At 33.0% G+C, this 16,131-nt stretch overlaps 2 protein-coding genes across 4 annotated transcripts; both read right to left on the bottom strand.

Moving 5' to 3' along the window:
* Positions 1–3,090: 3,090 nt before the first annotated feature.
* Positions 3,091–9,159, bottom strand: LOC125877079 (uncharacterized). Of its 3 annotated transcripts, none has more exons than XM_049558393.1 (11): positions 8,224–9,159; positions 8,014–8,068; positions 7,547–7,646; positions 7,195–7,441; positions 6,540–6,593; positions 6,296–6,435; positions 5,522–6,092; positions 5,283–5,391; positions 5,100–5,149; positions 4,123–4,263; positions 3,091–3,540 (listed from the first exon to the last, which is right to left on the bottom strand). In XM_049558393.1, the coding sequence occupies exons 1-11, from the start codon at positions 8,950–8,952 to the stop codon at positions 3,280–3,282; spliced, it is 2,457 nt and encodes an 818-aa protein (XP_049414350.1). In that variant the 5' UTR covers positions 8,953–9,159; the 3' UTR covers positions 3,091–3,279. The 3 variants fall into 3 exon arrangements, with proteins under 3 accessions (XP_049414350.1, XP_049414351.1, XP_049414352.1); XM_049558394.1 differs by having other exon boundaries at positions 5,522–6,089; XM_049558395.1 differs by having other exon boundaries at positions 7,195–7,438.
* Positions 9,160–10,742: 1,583 nt separating this feature from the next.
* Positions 10,743–11,430, bottom strand: LOC125877034 (uncharacterized). The gene is made up of 2 exons (XM_049558337.1): positions 11,390–11,430; positions 10,743–11,314 (listed from the first exon to the last, which is right to left on the bottom strand). The coding sequence occupies exons 1-2, from the start codon at positions 11,414–11,416 to the stop codon at positions 10,907–10,909; spliced, it is 435 nt and encodes a 144-aa protein (XP_049414294.1). The 5' UTR covers positions 11,417–11,430; the 3' UTR covers positions 10,743–10,906.
* Between the last annotated feature and the right edge of the window lie 4,701 nt (positions 11,431–16,131).

The following is a 16,131-nucleotide window of genomic DNA, read 5'->3' as shown; positions in this document are numbered from 1 at the left end:
AGTAGATGGCTCTAATATGGTCCAAACACAATTAAATCCTTCTAATGTTTCTGGTTCTAGTATACAACGGTCATATAGTAGAGAAAAAGATCTTGAAGAATTAGCTAAAATGATTGTTGTTATGGGTTTGCCATTTAGTTTTGCTGAAAATCCCGGTTTTATTCATTATATTCAAATTGTGTATAATCCACATTTTAAAGGTTTTACTAGAAATACAATTAAAAAGGCTATCTTTGATTATCAAGCTCAACATTTTCAATATCTTCGTTGTTTATTTTATTATAACAATTGTAAAATAGCTATTACTTCTGATATGGGCCGTAGTGTAAATGGTAATGATTATTTCACAATTACTGCGCATTGGATTGATGAAAATTGGACTTTGCAAAAAAGAATTTTAGGTTATAAATGTTGTGAAATGCATAAAACCGGTAGTTATATAGCTCAAACAATTATAGATGTTTTGCAAAACTATGGAATTTGTGATAAAATAAGTAGTGTCACATTAGATAATGCTTCTAATAATAGTAATGCTGTTGAAATACTAAAACCGTCTCTTTGCCCTATTTATATTGATGGTTTTCATATTAGGTGTGCTGCACACATATATAATTTGATTGTTAGAGATGGTATAGCAATATATGATGATGGTTGCACAAAAGTTGAAACTGCATGTCATTTTATTTTTAAATGTCAAGTTAAGTCTAGACGTAGAGATTTTGAAAATCGTTGTCGTGAATTTAATCTTCCACCTAGAAAAATTCCAAAATCAGTGTGTACAAGATGGAATTCTTTATTTGAAATGCTTGAAGTTGCTTATGAATATAGGAAACCTTTACAAATGGTTTGGAATGCTCATAATTCAAATATGACATATAGACTTGATGATAATGATTGGAATGACATAAAAGAACTTATAGAATTCTTAAAAGTTTTTTATTTAACTACAAAAAAAATATCTGCACTTTATTATCCAACTATTTGCTCTGTTTTACCTAATATTTGTGCTATTTCTACTAAATTTTATAAATTCAAAAATAAACCAAGATTTGAACAATCTGTTAAGAAAATGATTGAAAAATTTAAAAAATATTTTATTCCTATTCCTCAAATTTATTTAACTGCTTGTTTGTTAAACCCACATTACAAAGATGAAGGTGCATCACGAATGGTTGATAAAATATATTTTAATTTGGGTATTGATAGTGAAGATGATGAAACACCTAGTTGTCAAGATGTTAAAGATAGTATAAAAATTGAAGCTAGAAAATTGTACGACTTGTATAATTCTAATATAAGGAATGTAGTACATAACGAAGAGCCTCAAAGTTCTAGGAGTAGATATAATAATGAAGATGATATTGATGATATGATAGATTGTATTATTGAACTTTCTCATAATGATAGAAATGATTTTGATGCATATATTAATCAAAATACAGAACCTACTACTATTGATCTTCTAGAATGGTGGAGCAATCGCGGCAAAGGATTTCCAAAACTACAACCGGTTGCTCGAGATGTGTTAGCTATTCAAGCATCTTCAGTAGCTTCGGAAGGCGCTTTTAGTGCAGCAAGATTTCAAATTGGAGAGCATAGATATTCATTAGCAGCAGATAGCTTGGAGATATCCGTACTATTTAGAGATTGGATTAATGGCGAGAGAAGGAGTTATGGTCGTCCACCTCTACCGACCAAATTTGAAAATGACGTTGATGAAATAATGCTAGATTTTAGTGATGACGGCATTGATGCAATGGAAGAACTAGCTAATCAACCAATTCCAGAGCATGTTACTAGAGAAATGTTAAATGATTTAAAAAAAGATTTCCTTGGTAGCATGAACTATTAAATTTAAATGTCTATTAGTATGAGTATAATAATTCGAGGTCTAATTCAAACAGAACCCTTCCTAGAAGGTGGCTGTGTAGATTAGATTTTTTAATACTCTACTAATATTTTGTAACTCAACTTGTACTATTTAATTAATATTAATAAAAGTATAGGCTATTCGCCTTAATTTTTTTTTATTATTGTCTTCAAAAGTTCAAATTTAACTTTTAAAGTGTGAAATTTAAACTTTTATAGTTTTAAAGTTTGAATTTAAATTTTCAAACTTTTAAAATTTAAACTTTAAAGTGTGAAATTTAAATTTTTATAGTTTTATAGTTTTAAAGTTTATAATTTAAATTTAAATTTTCAAACTTTTAAAGTGTGAATTGTGAAATTTAAACTTTTTATAGTTTTAAAGTTTGAAATTTGAATTTAAATTTTCAAACTTTTAAACGGTGAAATTTAAACTTTTATAGTTTTAAAGTTTGAATTTAAATTTTCAAACTTTTAAAATTTAAACTTTAAAGTGTGAAATTTAAATTTTTATAGTTTTAAAGTTTATAATTTAAATTTAAATTTTCAAACTTTTAAAGTGTGAATTGTGAAATTTAACTTTTTATAGTTTTAAAGTTTGAAATTTGAATTTAAATTTTCAAACTTTTAAACGGTGAAATTTAAACTTTTATAGTTTTAAAGTTTGAATTTAAATTTTCAAAGTTTTAAATTGTGAAATTTAAATTTTTATACTTTTAAAAGTTTGTATTTAAAACTTTAAAAGTATAAATTTTAAGTGTAATATTCCTAATTTTTTAATTTTAATAAAAAAATATAATTTATAACGGTTGGACCCGATTTCCAATTTCCGGTCCGGTCCGTTACCGGTCCGGGACGGGTACAGGTATTTTTTTCCGGAATTACCGGTTCCGGCCTGTGGTGCCCGGTTCCGTTCCGGTTCCAGAACGTCCCGATCCGGTAGTTCCGTTACCGGTTCCATTGCTACCCTTAGATGACATATATAAACTTTTTCTCAAAGTTTGATGACATATTTGAATCTTTTTCTTCAAAAAATTGATTTTATTAATAACATGGCCTAATTATAATTGACCACTTGTAAGAATTGATTTTGCAAAACCAAATTCATTCTTAAACAAAAATGACATAAATGAGTAAAATTTTTAACGAATAATATGTATAAACTTTTTCTCAAAATTCAATGACATATTTGAGTCTTTTCCTTTTTCTTTCTTTTTTTAATGTAGTAATTGGAGTGTGTTAAATTTTGGCTTTGAAAAAGTACAGTTTTGGTGCCGCACTTCTCAAATAAGTATTATTCAGACAAAAAAAAAATGTCGACTGGCACCCCTCTCACTGTTTTCAGATGACTCACAACACTCTTCCGTGATTTCTGGAGAAAGAGAAAGGATAAAAGAAAAAACACAAACAAAATCAACTATCTAGTGAACTATTTTTCTCTTCTGCCTTGGACCTCTTTGAAACTCTAAGATCAGCAAGGAGAGGTTTAGGAAGGTCAAGCAAAACATCTCGAGAACAGACATTAGATGGTGCTGAAGATCGCTTTAATATCTCAAATAAGGGAGCAGCAGCTGATGTTCCTGCAGCAGCATTTTTACCTTGACTTCTTGATTTGGCTTGGAAGCTTCCAAACTTAGTTGTACTATTTCTGTTTGGAAGGTTTTCTTTCACCACCTGAAACAAAGAACATGAGTAAAATCATTGAATATCTTTGCAAACCAATATCCATTTTATAGTATTAAATGAATAAGAGCCATACAAAAGCAAGCCATGCTATGATTTCTTATAGTATTAAGTTATTTAGACTATTGAATATGCATTTTCAATTAATGCTAACCTTTTCTCATATCTTGTTTCTTAACTTCTGGGGACTTTCTACTTCTTACTAGGAGAAAAGTCAAATATCCTCCAGATAGGCATACTTATCCCACTGGAAATTGTGATCTACCAAGATTCTCACTGTATATAGACAAGGAAAAATATAGCATATGCTAGAGTTGGATTATATGATGATAGTGGTTGAGGAGCAGAGAGATGGGTAGAAGGGAGGGGCTTATCAAATGTGAATAATAATAATGGAGGAACATGAGCAGCACAACAACAGGTAAGTCAGGTCTCATTCCCCAATCATTTGATGAAAATAAAAAGAAGTAAAAAAGATCATAGTTAGAAGCATTACAAAACTACAAAATAGTTACTATATGGGTGATCGCAAAACATCAGATGCACAAATGTGAAACTTTCATGAAGATTTACCATATCTGAAGAATCCTCTGACATTGACATTGAGCTTTGGCTATTGCTGTCATCCCGTCCAAAGATGAAAGAACGAACTACAGTTGAACTTTGTTTATGGGATGATGGAAGATGATTTGTAACTCGTCCAAGAAAAGAGGACTACAGAGTAAAACAATCAGCAGATGTACACTAAGTATTAGTCATACAATGTCTAAACAAGGAATAGAGATAAAAAGAAATAATGAGGAAAAAGAAAAAGAGCTATGCAATAGTTGGACCATAGAACTTGAATATAACTGGGGGAAGAGAACTGGTGCCCAATTGCAAGGCCTAAGTGTACCAAATGGTACTTGTGCAGTTGTGCTAGGATCCAAAATAAATGAAAATATATTCCCCAGATACAGCTGCACCAACATGCTATTATCTGGTAAGTATAGAATGACATTGAGGTCCATAGTTAATCACTTCTCGAATCCCAAATCAGCAAATGGATACAAAAATAAGCTAGTTTCTTAAAATAGAGTAGACTCCAATCAAATGTGATCCTAAAAGTTTAAGTGAATGTTTCTGGATATCTTTTTATTCATGGATAAATTACACCCAACCTAAGTTTCATGTTCCTAGTTACAAAAGTAAATTAAGGGGTGTTTGGACATGTTTTTTTTAAGTATCTTACAAAGCTAAAAGTCATAAGTTGAGACTATCCAACTTTTGGCTTTTAGCTTATTTGTACTTTTTCAGTCTTAAAAGACGTGCTTAAAAGCTATGTTGCTCAGACTCTCTAAAAATATTGCTGCACTTGTGTCGGATTCTTCAAAAATGCACTACTTTTGATGGATCCAACACACACTTGATGAAATTTTGAAGAGTCCGAGCAAAACATAGCTTAAAAGTACATTTCGTCTTTCCAAACATCTCAAAAAAAAAAAAAAAAAAAAAAAAAAAGAGGGTACTTGAAATAAGCCAATCCAAACACCCACTAAGACAAATTTTACCTTCAAAGAGCTTTTTTTCTTTTGATCCCCTAGCACTGTATCAAAGAACGCTGCAAAGTTGCAACAGCAATGAAAGGTAAGGAAATAATGCTGACAATTAAAACATAATAAAAAAATACTTCACCATTCTTTTAAAAAAATCATACTTAAACAAGTATTTATAAATGTTGGGATAACACCTACAGGATGCTTTTGGTTTTCTCTTATCCGGCATAGTATTAAGTTTCTTTATAAGTTCAAATATCTCACTGGAACTTTCATCCTCAATAGGCGACGCTACAGTTGTAACCTCCTGTTTCGTGTTTAGTAAAGCTGAGTAAGTTATCAAACAAAATGAAAGAAAGTGTTTGTTAAAGCAAAGAATTTAACACAAAAGGTTAATGTGATGTGTCAGTGTGTCAAATCTAACATTGCAAACTCACAGAGTTATAAAGTATGCGCTGCTTGACAACCCTCTTTTCAGTTTCCTCGTCTTCATCAGATAAGAATATATCATCTTTATCCACAAACATCTGAACTATTATTTGCTTTGCTTTTTTTGAACTCAACCGAGTAGAACTCTTAGGTACTGCATCCATGTCAGTGATGCCATTGACCTCTTTTTCACACTCTTCGCTTTCTAGTTCATCATCAACCGACATCGTCTCTTTTTGTTCTACACCACATTTTAACCGTTGCAGCAAATTTTCAGTTCCAGCTGCATCCTGCTGCTCAAGCCACTTTTGATGAAGTTCATTCCGCTTTTCATTATCAATTTTCTTTTCTTTGTAATCAGTGGCAATAATATCATGGAGTTCAGCAGAATCATCAATATCATCATCGTTTTCATTATCACCAAACCGGATTAGGTCATTATCACTGTCATCTTCTTCCTCCGCTTCATCATCAACAAATGCTTTAACAGGGTCTCCCTTTGGAGAATTGCTGCCGCCGCCACCTTTTATATACGGACTAATATTCTCCTTGTCAGTATCCTCCTCATCTGATGAACTTTTAAAAGGGAAATATTTTTATTTTCTGAAGTAAATTGCAATAAGGATGCTCACTTGTTTTAGCATAAAATAATGACAACAATCAAATAGACTTTTCTGTTTGTGGATATATGATTCTTTGCAAAAGAGAAAATAGGAGCTTTTCCAGCCTAGGTTGCAGTAAAATTAGATTTGCTTGCATAGATACTTTCCAGAACCAATTACCTTTCATCTGGAGGGACAGAATCAAACTTCAAGTTCAAAGCAAGGAGAGACGGTGCCATTACTTCTTCTGAAGGACTAGAGGCCAGGTCATCAAGTATCACATCCTTACTGCCAGTTGGTTCAGAATCATCAAATAGATCCTGACAAATTGAAAAAGCTCCAGCATTCAGATTTTCTTTGGCTATTTGCAAACCTGGTGTTACTAATAATAGCTCCCTTTTTAATAGAAAAGATAAGAAACTACCTGAGTGTCATCAACGGGAGCTCTAAATACAGCATTGGGCCTTTCATCCAAAGCCTGCAGTGAGATAATAGCAGCAGCACTTAGCAATTCATAATCTTATTCAGTTTCAAATGCCAATCTCTAATGTTTCTAGGTTCTACCACAGTTCCAAATACCATCAATATAGATTGCAGACTTCAGGCAGCATATTGACAATCTTTAACCTGGATGAGGTTGAAAAGGTACGGACTCCATGTCAATTCATAGCACAATTATGGCGTTAGAGTTTAAAAGGCACGGGTCTCATGTACGCTTAGTCAAAACTAGATTTGGTTAAAAAAAAATCTGGTTAAAGTTGGTCTCTTTCCCTGAGTCATGCCTAGAAAACAGTTTCTTCCACTAACAATATTCAGCACCTACTTCAGCCAAAGAAGGAACTAGACAAAAACTAATTCGATGTTACATTTCAACAAAAGTTACAAACAGCTCACAAAAGTTAAATAAATGAAACATGCTTATCCAAATGATTGAAAAGTAAAGGCCTTAACCAGTTCTCAAGACACTATTTGAAGTCCAAGTTAAATTCTTTTACAGAAACTACCTTCAACTCAATTGTGAAAAGGAACGACATCCAGACCAGACACAAAGCTGAACTCAATGCAGCAATTTCACTTACCATTTCATCAAGAACAATTTCACTGCTTCTCTTTATTGGAGGTACTGAAATTCCATCAATATTGGAGTTTTCTGTAGTCCTACCCATTTCTGTGCCATGTGCATCCACTTTCCCTTCCGTCTCTATTTCCAGTTTGTCAACTCTCTGCTCTTCAGAATATGCACTCTTTGCGTCTACTTCCATTGTAACCTCTCTCAAAGCACTAAACTTGTGAATGGAATCGTTGCTGATTAGCATCGCGGTCCTGCTAGCAAAGTAACATAGAAATGTATAGATAAGAAGTGAGAAACCACAACCTATAAATATTTATTTAATAAGACACATATTTGCTTAAATGTCAACTACTACCGACTTTTTCGAGATTTCAAGCTTCCTTTTCCGAATCTTCTCCAGCACCGAGGATATTGGCTTATGTACAACTGGTATAGGCTTAAATGTTGCATCCTTACTTTCTGATCAAGTTAGGAAAAATAACATGTGAGTTCCATGATGTCTGACACAGTTGGTACAAGCACACCTTTTCCATTAGAAAGAAGATCTACTCCCTCTATCACAATTTATATGACACTATATTTTAAGAAGCTTCAAAATGGTTGACACCATTCTATTTCCATACAACTTTAGCAAGTTCAAAAAATCCAAATTTATTAAACTATTCCAATTTTTCAACTTTAGTATAAGTTTTCTTCATCGAATCAACATTTCAATCATACTTTCATAGTTTATTCAACTATCACTAACGTAATACAAATGAAAAATTAAACTTTCGCATCCAATCAAAATTGGACAGAGGAAGTACTAAAAACAGTATATACAGACCTCGCAATAATCGCTGAGTATCAACATGAAGCTGCCGACAAAATGCTTTATTTTCCTGTATGTCAACAAGTAAATCCAAGAATGTCAAACTAGCATATGCACATGCAAGAATTAGCACAAATTACAAAGTTGTGTATATATAAATAAACCACAACAACTATGCCTCAAGATAGACGATTGAGTATCAGATATTTTATCTGCTCAACAAACCTTTTCTTCTCTTCTTTTGTTCGAAGCCAGTTCTTTAGACTTCACTTCTCTACCAATGTCACCTTTAGATCTCTTCTTCTTATTTTTCTTTTTGTCATCTCCTTCATCTAGTTGTAATCCCAATTTCTCCATATTCATATCCCCAATCACTTCGTCAATTCCCCCAATTTCTTCATGAATCTCTTTTGTCACATCACCAGATACCAAATCTTCCCCAATTTCTCTACTTTGTTTATGTTCTTTGCCATGAGACTGATCATCGTCCTCACCAAATTCTAGAGATCTTTTAACCTCTTGGCACTGCTGACCAGAAACGAGAACATCCTTGTCATCAAAGTCCTCACTATGCTTCTCATCAGAAACAGGCTCTAATCTGATCTCAATTTCGCTGTTTTGTAGTGATAGGAGTTCAGTAGAATCAGCAGAATTTTGTTGAGCTTCCCTACTATCACCGCCCTTTTCCTCAGAAACAGATCCAACTCTTATCTCATCCTCGGTGCCCTGTGATGAGACAGGTTCAGGTTCAGTTGAATCAACAGAATCTTCTTCTAAAGCTTCCAATTTGGAAAAATCAACCTTAGGAAAGTCAAAGACGTCGTCTATTGGGGGACGATGTTGATTTTTGGAGGCTGCTAGAGCTTTCTTTAAACGTTTGAATCTCGGACGGTGGACCTCCGGCGAAACGTCCTTCGGCATGTAAAAGGACTGATAATCGTCATCGCTTTCCATGAATCAGTTGGATCAAAATGGGACTGAGAAATGGAGATGAGGGGATACTGGATGTGTGAAGAACAAAAAAGTGGATCTTATTTGTGAAATGATGAAAGTGGGGAGCGGTAAAGATTGAAATGGAGATAAGGGTTTTAGCGCCAAATAATTCGAATTTTCACCAAAGATTACCGCCAAATGGCTGAATTTGTGCTTCCGCCGCCTACTCCTATTTGGAAACGGTAATTGGAGGTTGGCCATATAATTACTTGGTCAAAGAATAATTAAATGTAATAGGCATGGGATATTCAAAGGGTTATAAATTAGGGAAAAGGGTCAAAAATACCCCCAACTTTGGTTTATTGTTTGACTTTACCCTCGCCGTTAAAATGAAGTTAATTGTACCCCTCCCGTTACTAATTTCACCAAAATTACCCCTCATTTAGACGGAATCCCCAAAATTGATCCAAATTGACCCAATTACCCGGATTTTTAAAAAAAACCCTATTCCCTATTTTTAACCCAATGACCCGACCCCCTCAATTTTTTACCTATGCTCTCTCTTTAGAGAATCTCATTTTCTCCCAAATTTACCCATTAACTTCTCCTTTGATTTTCTACAGCGATCTTGCTCAACAAATCGATTTTTCGCCAACGAAAAATAAGATTTTTGGATTTTAAGTTGTTTTGCCTACGGCATCTCTCTTTCGTTCTACCCATTGTTCTTCCAGCGTCTCTTTTTTCGTTGACCTCTGATTTTTCTTCTCAGAAAATGTCACAAAATAGTTATTCGTCTCAAAGAAAATGTTCTTGTGGTTTGGTGGTCAAAACAATGATTTCGAGTACTACATCTAATCCGGGAAGAAGATTTTTCCGATGTCCTCGTCCAGATGTAAGTATATGAACTGATTTATTCCTATTATTGATCTGATTTGGTATTTCTTCGTATGATCTTATTTCGTATTTATTCGTATGAACTGATTTCGAGTATTCTTATGGCAGTTTTCTTCATGTGGATATTGGGAATGGGAAGACCAAGCTTTTCCTGAAGTAGCTTACCTACGTAATTTAGAGTCATCGTTGAAAGATGTCAAGATGGAAATGGATAATTCGAAGATTGAAGTGGAGAATTTGAAGATTGAAATGGAGAACTTGAAGATTGTTGTGGAAAATTTGAAGATAAAAGTAGGTCATTTGTCGGAAACAATTGCTACATTGGAGGCATCAAATGATTTGGTAGTGGAAAAAGTTAGGACATTTCAAGACAAATATCACAAGATAAAGTACAAAGTTATGATTTCATGTTTTCTTTTTGTTGAATTTCTAGTTGCATTAACGACTAAGTGACTTCCTTTGTTAGTGTTTACTTTCAACATTAGTTATTAGTGTTTAGTGAATTTAGTTGTTAGTGTCTTTTGTGATGTTGGTTCCCTTTTTGTTCTTCATTTTGGTGTTGTAATGGAAGGACCTTTTTATTCTTCATTTTGGTGTTGTAATGGAAGGACATATGCACTGATATAATATGAAGTAATGTTTAGTAGTTGAAGTAATACACACTAAAAAGTAATGTTCAAACTTGGCACCATTCTGGGAATGTATTTGCTTAATATAACAAATGTTTTTGCTTCCTACTTAAAATGCACACATACCAAATTACATGCAATGTATCTATAGCAACAAAGACTATTGGTCCCGTCATTATTGTCATACAACAACACAACTGAACAAAATTGCACATTTACAAAATCTGACCATTTATGATCTCTCCCTTACACATTTACAGAACACGATGAACACTTCATATATAATGACAAAAAACTGATTTGAACATAGAGAAGTTAGTTCAGTACATACCCCAAAAGAAGTTAGTGCAAATACAAAAAACTTTTAAACACATAAACATGTTTTTGTATGCCATTAGTATCTCAAAAACATGCAACAAAATAACAAAATATTGTCTTCATTACTGAACTTGTCATTGTTGTGCCTTGCCATTACCCTTTTTTGTCTTAAGTTTTTCCACTCTTGATTGCTCCAACATTCTTCCAGTAATAGATGCATTGCCCTTCCACGTAAGTCCCTTTGGTGCATACAAATCATTTGGTACACTCGAACCATCTCCAAGGAAGTTGATTCTTCTTGATCCTGTAGGTCGTGCCTGATTCTGTCTTTGTTGGATTCTAGAATTCAACTCTGAAAAATCTCTTGGCTTCCATGGCATGTCATTTTCAACATCAATATCAAAATCTTCATCTTCATCTTCATCTTCATCTTGAGTAGGCTGTGGAGCTGTTAAGGGAAAGTCCTCAACATCTTCTTCATCAATTAGTGTTTTATGCCTCTTATTTCCTTGTTTCTTTTCCTTGTTGGATCGCATATCCATCTGATTAAAAGACCACAATGATACACTAAGCATCACTCTTGTAAAATAGGTTACTAAATTGTCCAACTTTCATACCTTTTCTTTTCTTAATTGCTCCAACATATTTTCAATTTCAGGTGCATTCCCCTTCCATGTAGGCCCTTTTGGTGAAAAATCTCTTGGCTTCCATGGCATGTCATCCTCAACATCAAGATCAAAATCTTCATCTTCATCTTCATCTGATGCGCAATCTTGAGTAGGTTGTGTCTTATGCCTCTCATTTATTTGTTTTTTTCCCTTGTCACATTGTTTATCCATCTAATATAAGAAAAAACATGAATTTTGCCTTTTAGAAGTGACAATTACAGTATTAATAAGTGAGACAATTACAGTATGAAAAGATGGATTTTACCTTTTTCTTCTTACTCTTAACTTGTCCAGTATTAGAAGTGCCTTCTTCACTAATCTGATTAAACTGAGAAAAAACAAAAAAAATCACAATTACAAGATAAACTGATAAAATAATAGAAAAATCAAAATTACAATAACAATAACTAATAACTAATTACATAGCAAATGAAATGATTACCTTGTGACAACCTCTTGCATTGTGTCCAAGAATCCCACAGTTTGAACATGTTATTTTTCTCCCTCTTCTTGGTGCAACCCACTCAGTTTGTCTCTTAAGTGCTTCATCTTTATCTCTTTTCCTATTCACTCTAGGTCTGCCAGCTAAGTTTACCAATTCTGGTGGTTCCATTGCCTGTTTAGCTTCAATTTTTCAAAACTTTTGACCAGGCACTGGTTGTAGCTTACAATGGTAAGTCAAAAGATATGCCTCCTTAGAGTACCACCAGTGAATCCCTTCCAATGGATCAAGATTCTTGTAAAGAAGAGCCTTGATTGAATAGGGACATGGTATTCCAGTAAGATCCCATACCCTACATGTGCATTTCTTAGCTGCCAAATTGACAATGTGTCTGTCATTTCCTTCACTTACCTCAAATCCATCATCTCCATTGAAATTTAATTCACACACATTAGCAATCTTCAGGAATTCATTGTACATTTCAATAGCTATAGGACTCCAATCACAGTTCCAAGTCATCAGTTCATCTTCATTTTTGACAAACTTGGTCATAACATTGATTCTTATATCCTCAAGCATACCAATTATTGGCTTGTGTCTTGCTTCCAATATCCAAGAGTTAAATGACTCAACCAAATTGTTTTCCACCTTACTGTTCTTGCAAACAGTGTCAAAAAATACTCTACACCAAGTTTATATTGGAAAATGCAACAGATGGTCTTTTGCTTCTTCAGACAGTTGACCTAATGTCTTCAAATAATCATCCAACTCCTCTTTGTAGGTGCTCCATGCACACCACCACAATACCTTAGTCATCATTTTAGATCTCTTACCTTTTTTTCCCCAGTTGGCCTCTATGTGCCTCATACAAAATCTATGCATAGCATTAGGTAAAATATTTTTAACAGCTTCAATTAATCCCTGTATATCAATACAAGACAAATGAAAATACATAAGACAAATAAGATACAGTAAGTAAGAATGAATAAAGAAGTGACAGATATGAGAATTTACCTTTTGCATATCAGACATGAATGTGATTCCTTCTCCATTGTTGATGTTTAGAGACTTCTGAAGTAATTCCAAGAACCACACCCAAGATGCCTTGCACTCTCTATCCACAATAGCCCAAGCAATAGGATATAAATGGTTCATTGAGTCTTGACCAATAGCAGATAACAATTGACCTTTAACTTTACCCTTCAAAAATGTACCATCTAGGCCAATGAAAGGTCTCAACCCATTCTTAAATCCACTCTTCAATGCATCAAAACAAATGTACATCCTCGAAAATTTTCTTTTTCCATCTTCTAATGCATTTCTTGAAACCTTAAGGACAACATCAGTTCCTGGATTACTCTTTATTAAAGCATTTGCCTACCCAACAATTTTCTTATAATCATCACAAAAACTGCCTTCCATGTCCTCCAAAATCATTCTTTTAGCTCTCTTACACTTTTCAAAAATGAGCATTAATGTTGAAAGCAGTTTTCATATCAACTCTCATTTCCTTTATCTTGTATTTGGGATTAGCTTGCAACTTCTCCTTAAAGTAAAAGGCCATTGTAGTTGCACTGACCTTATAGTTACCACATGGATCCTTGCATGCTTTATTATGATCTCCTTTCAATGTTTTCACTCTAACACCGGCAACATGCTTTTCACCAGAAATTAGCAATAAAAAGTTGCATTTATCTTTGCAAACAACCCTAAGTCTTTTTCTGTCACTTTTTTTAGTAGTTAAGTTATAGCCATTTGCCAATGAATGCAAACTAATGTATCTTCTAGCTTCAGCTATATCCTTAAATGTCATTGACTTGTGTAAATCCTTGTAATCACATAAGCTACCATCAATTACCCTCCTCCTTTCTAGTGCAAGAACCTCTAATTCTTCAGAATTATAATCAGAGTTATCATTGGAAGTATCACTATCATTTTCAGTACCATCAGAAGTACAATCAGTAGATACATCATCAATAACTACCACATGCTCTAACATTTTGATTATATTCTCAACATAAACATCTAACTCACAATCATCAACAACAAATAAATTAATTACATCAAATTTATCATTAACAAAGGACAATAATGTCCTAATCCCCTCATCACCTTCTATTTCATAGTACTTTCCAGAAGGGACAAATACTAGTAACTGCTGCACACCCACATAGCCTAATATATTAATGTACTCATTAGTAATATCTATATAAGATAAGAGATCAGAATCATAACCTTCCCATTTATGAACAAGTTTCCTCTCATAGAGCAATTTAGGCTCTCTTATCCATTTCCCACCATAGTGAAATACTAGATCAACCAAAACCACTTTAGGCAACCTAAGACACACAAGAAACAACATTAACTTCCAAAATCATGAATGAGACAAAATAACTAAGAAAGGAAAAACAGAACACGTAAAAATGCACACAATCAAGGGACACAAAGACAACATTAATAACTTCCAAAAATAGTAATAACATTAACAAAACTCCTAAAAAGGCACACAAAGACAACAAGGGACCACATTCAATAAGAATAAACATTAACAAACTGTAAAAAAAAAAACAAACAAATAACTAAAAAATTTGGAGAAAAAGGGGACCATATTCAATAAGAATGAATAAAATATTGGCCCCACATAAAAAAAGGACCATATTCAATCAAGAATTTCCCAATTAAATATTGGGACCAGAAATCAGCCCATACTCAATAACATCTCCAAAACCTAAACCACCTCCTCCAAATTCATCAATACCCTAAAACCTACCCACAAACCCTAAATCGTAAAAAAGCAAACAAATAACTAACAATCGTGAAATTTTAGATGTAAAAAGGTAAATCCATAACTCAAAAACCTTAACCCACAACATCAACACTCGTAAATCAACAACTAAAGTAACAAATTGTTAATTTTTAGATGTAAAAAGTCAAACAAATAACCCAAAAACAGATACTCACAAACCCTAACTAACAGATCGTAATATATATCGGTAAAAAGGCAAACAAATGAGTCAAAAAGACAGATACCCACAAACCCTAACTAACATATCGTAATACATATCAGTAAAGAGGCAAACAAATGAGCCAAAAATTTGGAGACAAACCCTAACTCGTAATCAACAACGAAATAGAGATGCAGGAAGAACGAAAGAGAGATACCGTAGACAAAACAACTTAGATCCAAAAATCTTACCTTTCGTTGACGAAGAATCGATTTGTTGAGCAAGATCGCTGTAGAAATCAGAGGAAAAGTTAATGGGTAAATTTGGGAGAAAATGAGAATCTCTAAAGGGAGAGCATGAGTAAATGGAAATGGGTAATTGGGTTAATTGGTACCGGGTTATCCTAGAGGGGGTCGGGTCATTGGGTTAAAAATAGGGAATAGGGTTTTTTTTTTAAAAATCCGGGTAATTGGGTCAATTTGGATCAATTTTGGGGATTCCGTCTAAATGAGGGGTAATTTTGGTGAAATTAGTAACGGGAGGGGTACAATTAACTTCAGTTTAACGGCGAGGGTAAAGTCAAACAATAAACCAAAGTTGGGGGTATTTTTGACCCTTTTCCCTATAAATTATTGGTAATTGCATGCTTAATTACACGTTACTACTTTTTAATATTTTACTTTTATTTCTATATTTATTTTTTGTTTTTCTTTTTAAATTTTTATTATTCTAAAACTATAAATTTTGTTTTATATTATTTATATTTTCCTTCTCATTCTCAATAGTCATTTCATGTAATTTTTTGTATTATCTAAAAAACATTATTTTTTATGCTTATTTTTTTTCATTAGCATAATTTTACTAGTATTCTAATATTTTAAACTAAAGTAGAATTTATTATTGAATAAGGTTATAGACTTACATTTTTCTTTCCTTTTAAATCATATTTATGTGCGTTATTGCTGAAATTTGACATATATATGTTTTTAATAAAAAAAAGGTCATTGAGCCTATTTATTAAGAAATGAACAAAATATTTACAAGAAATACATGCCCAAATTGACCCAAATGAAAAGAAAACAAAACATATAAAGGACAAAAGCAAAACAATAGAAAAATCAAATCTATATATCTATATCTCTCTATATATATATATAATAGGAGAGGTGATAGCGCATACGTGTCAACACCACAAAAAATGAGGTTTTAAAAATAATTAAAAATTATTATTAATTACATTATTATAAATTACTGTTTTATTTTTAAAAAAAAAACTGTAAAGACGGTTTTTTATTTTATAAAAA

The sequence above is a fragment of the Solanum stenotomum genome, chromosome 9 (genome assembly GCF_019186545.1).
Source record: "Solanum stenotomum isolate F172 chromosome 9, ASM1918654v1, whole genome shotgun sequence".
NCBI lineage: Eukaryota > Viridiplantae > Streptophyta > Magnoliopsida > Solanales > Solanaceae > Solanum > Solanum stenotomum.
Note: the sequence above shows the minus strand (reverse complement) of the source record. Positions and strands in the feature narration are given on the sequence as shown.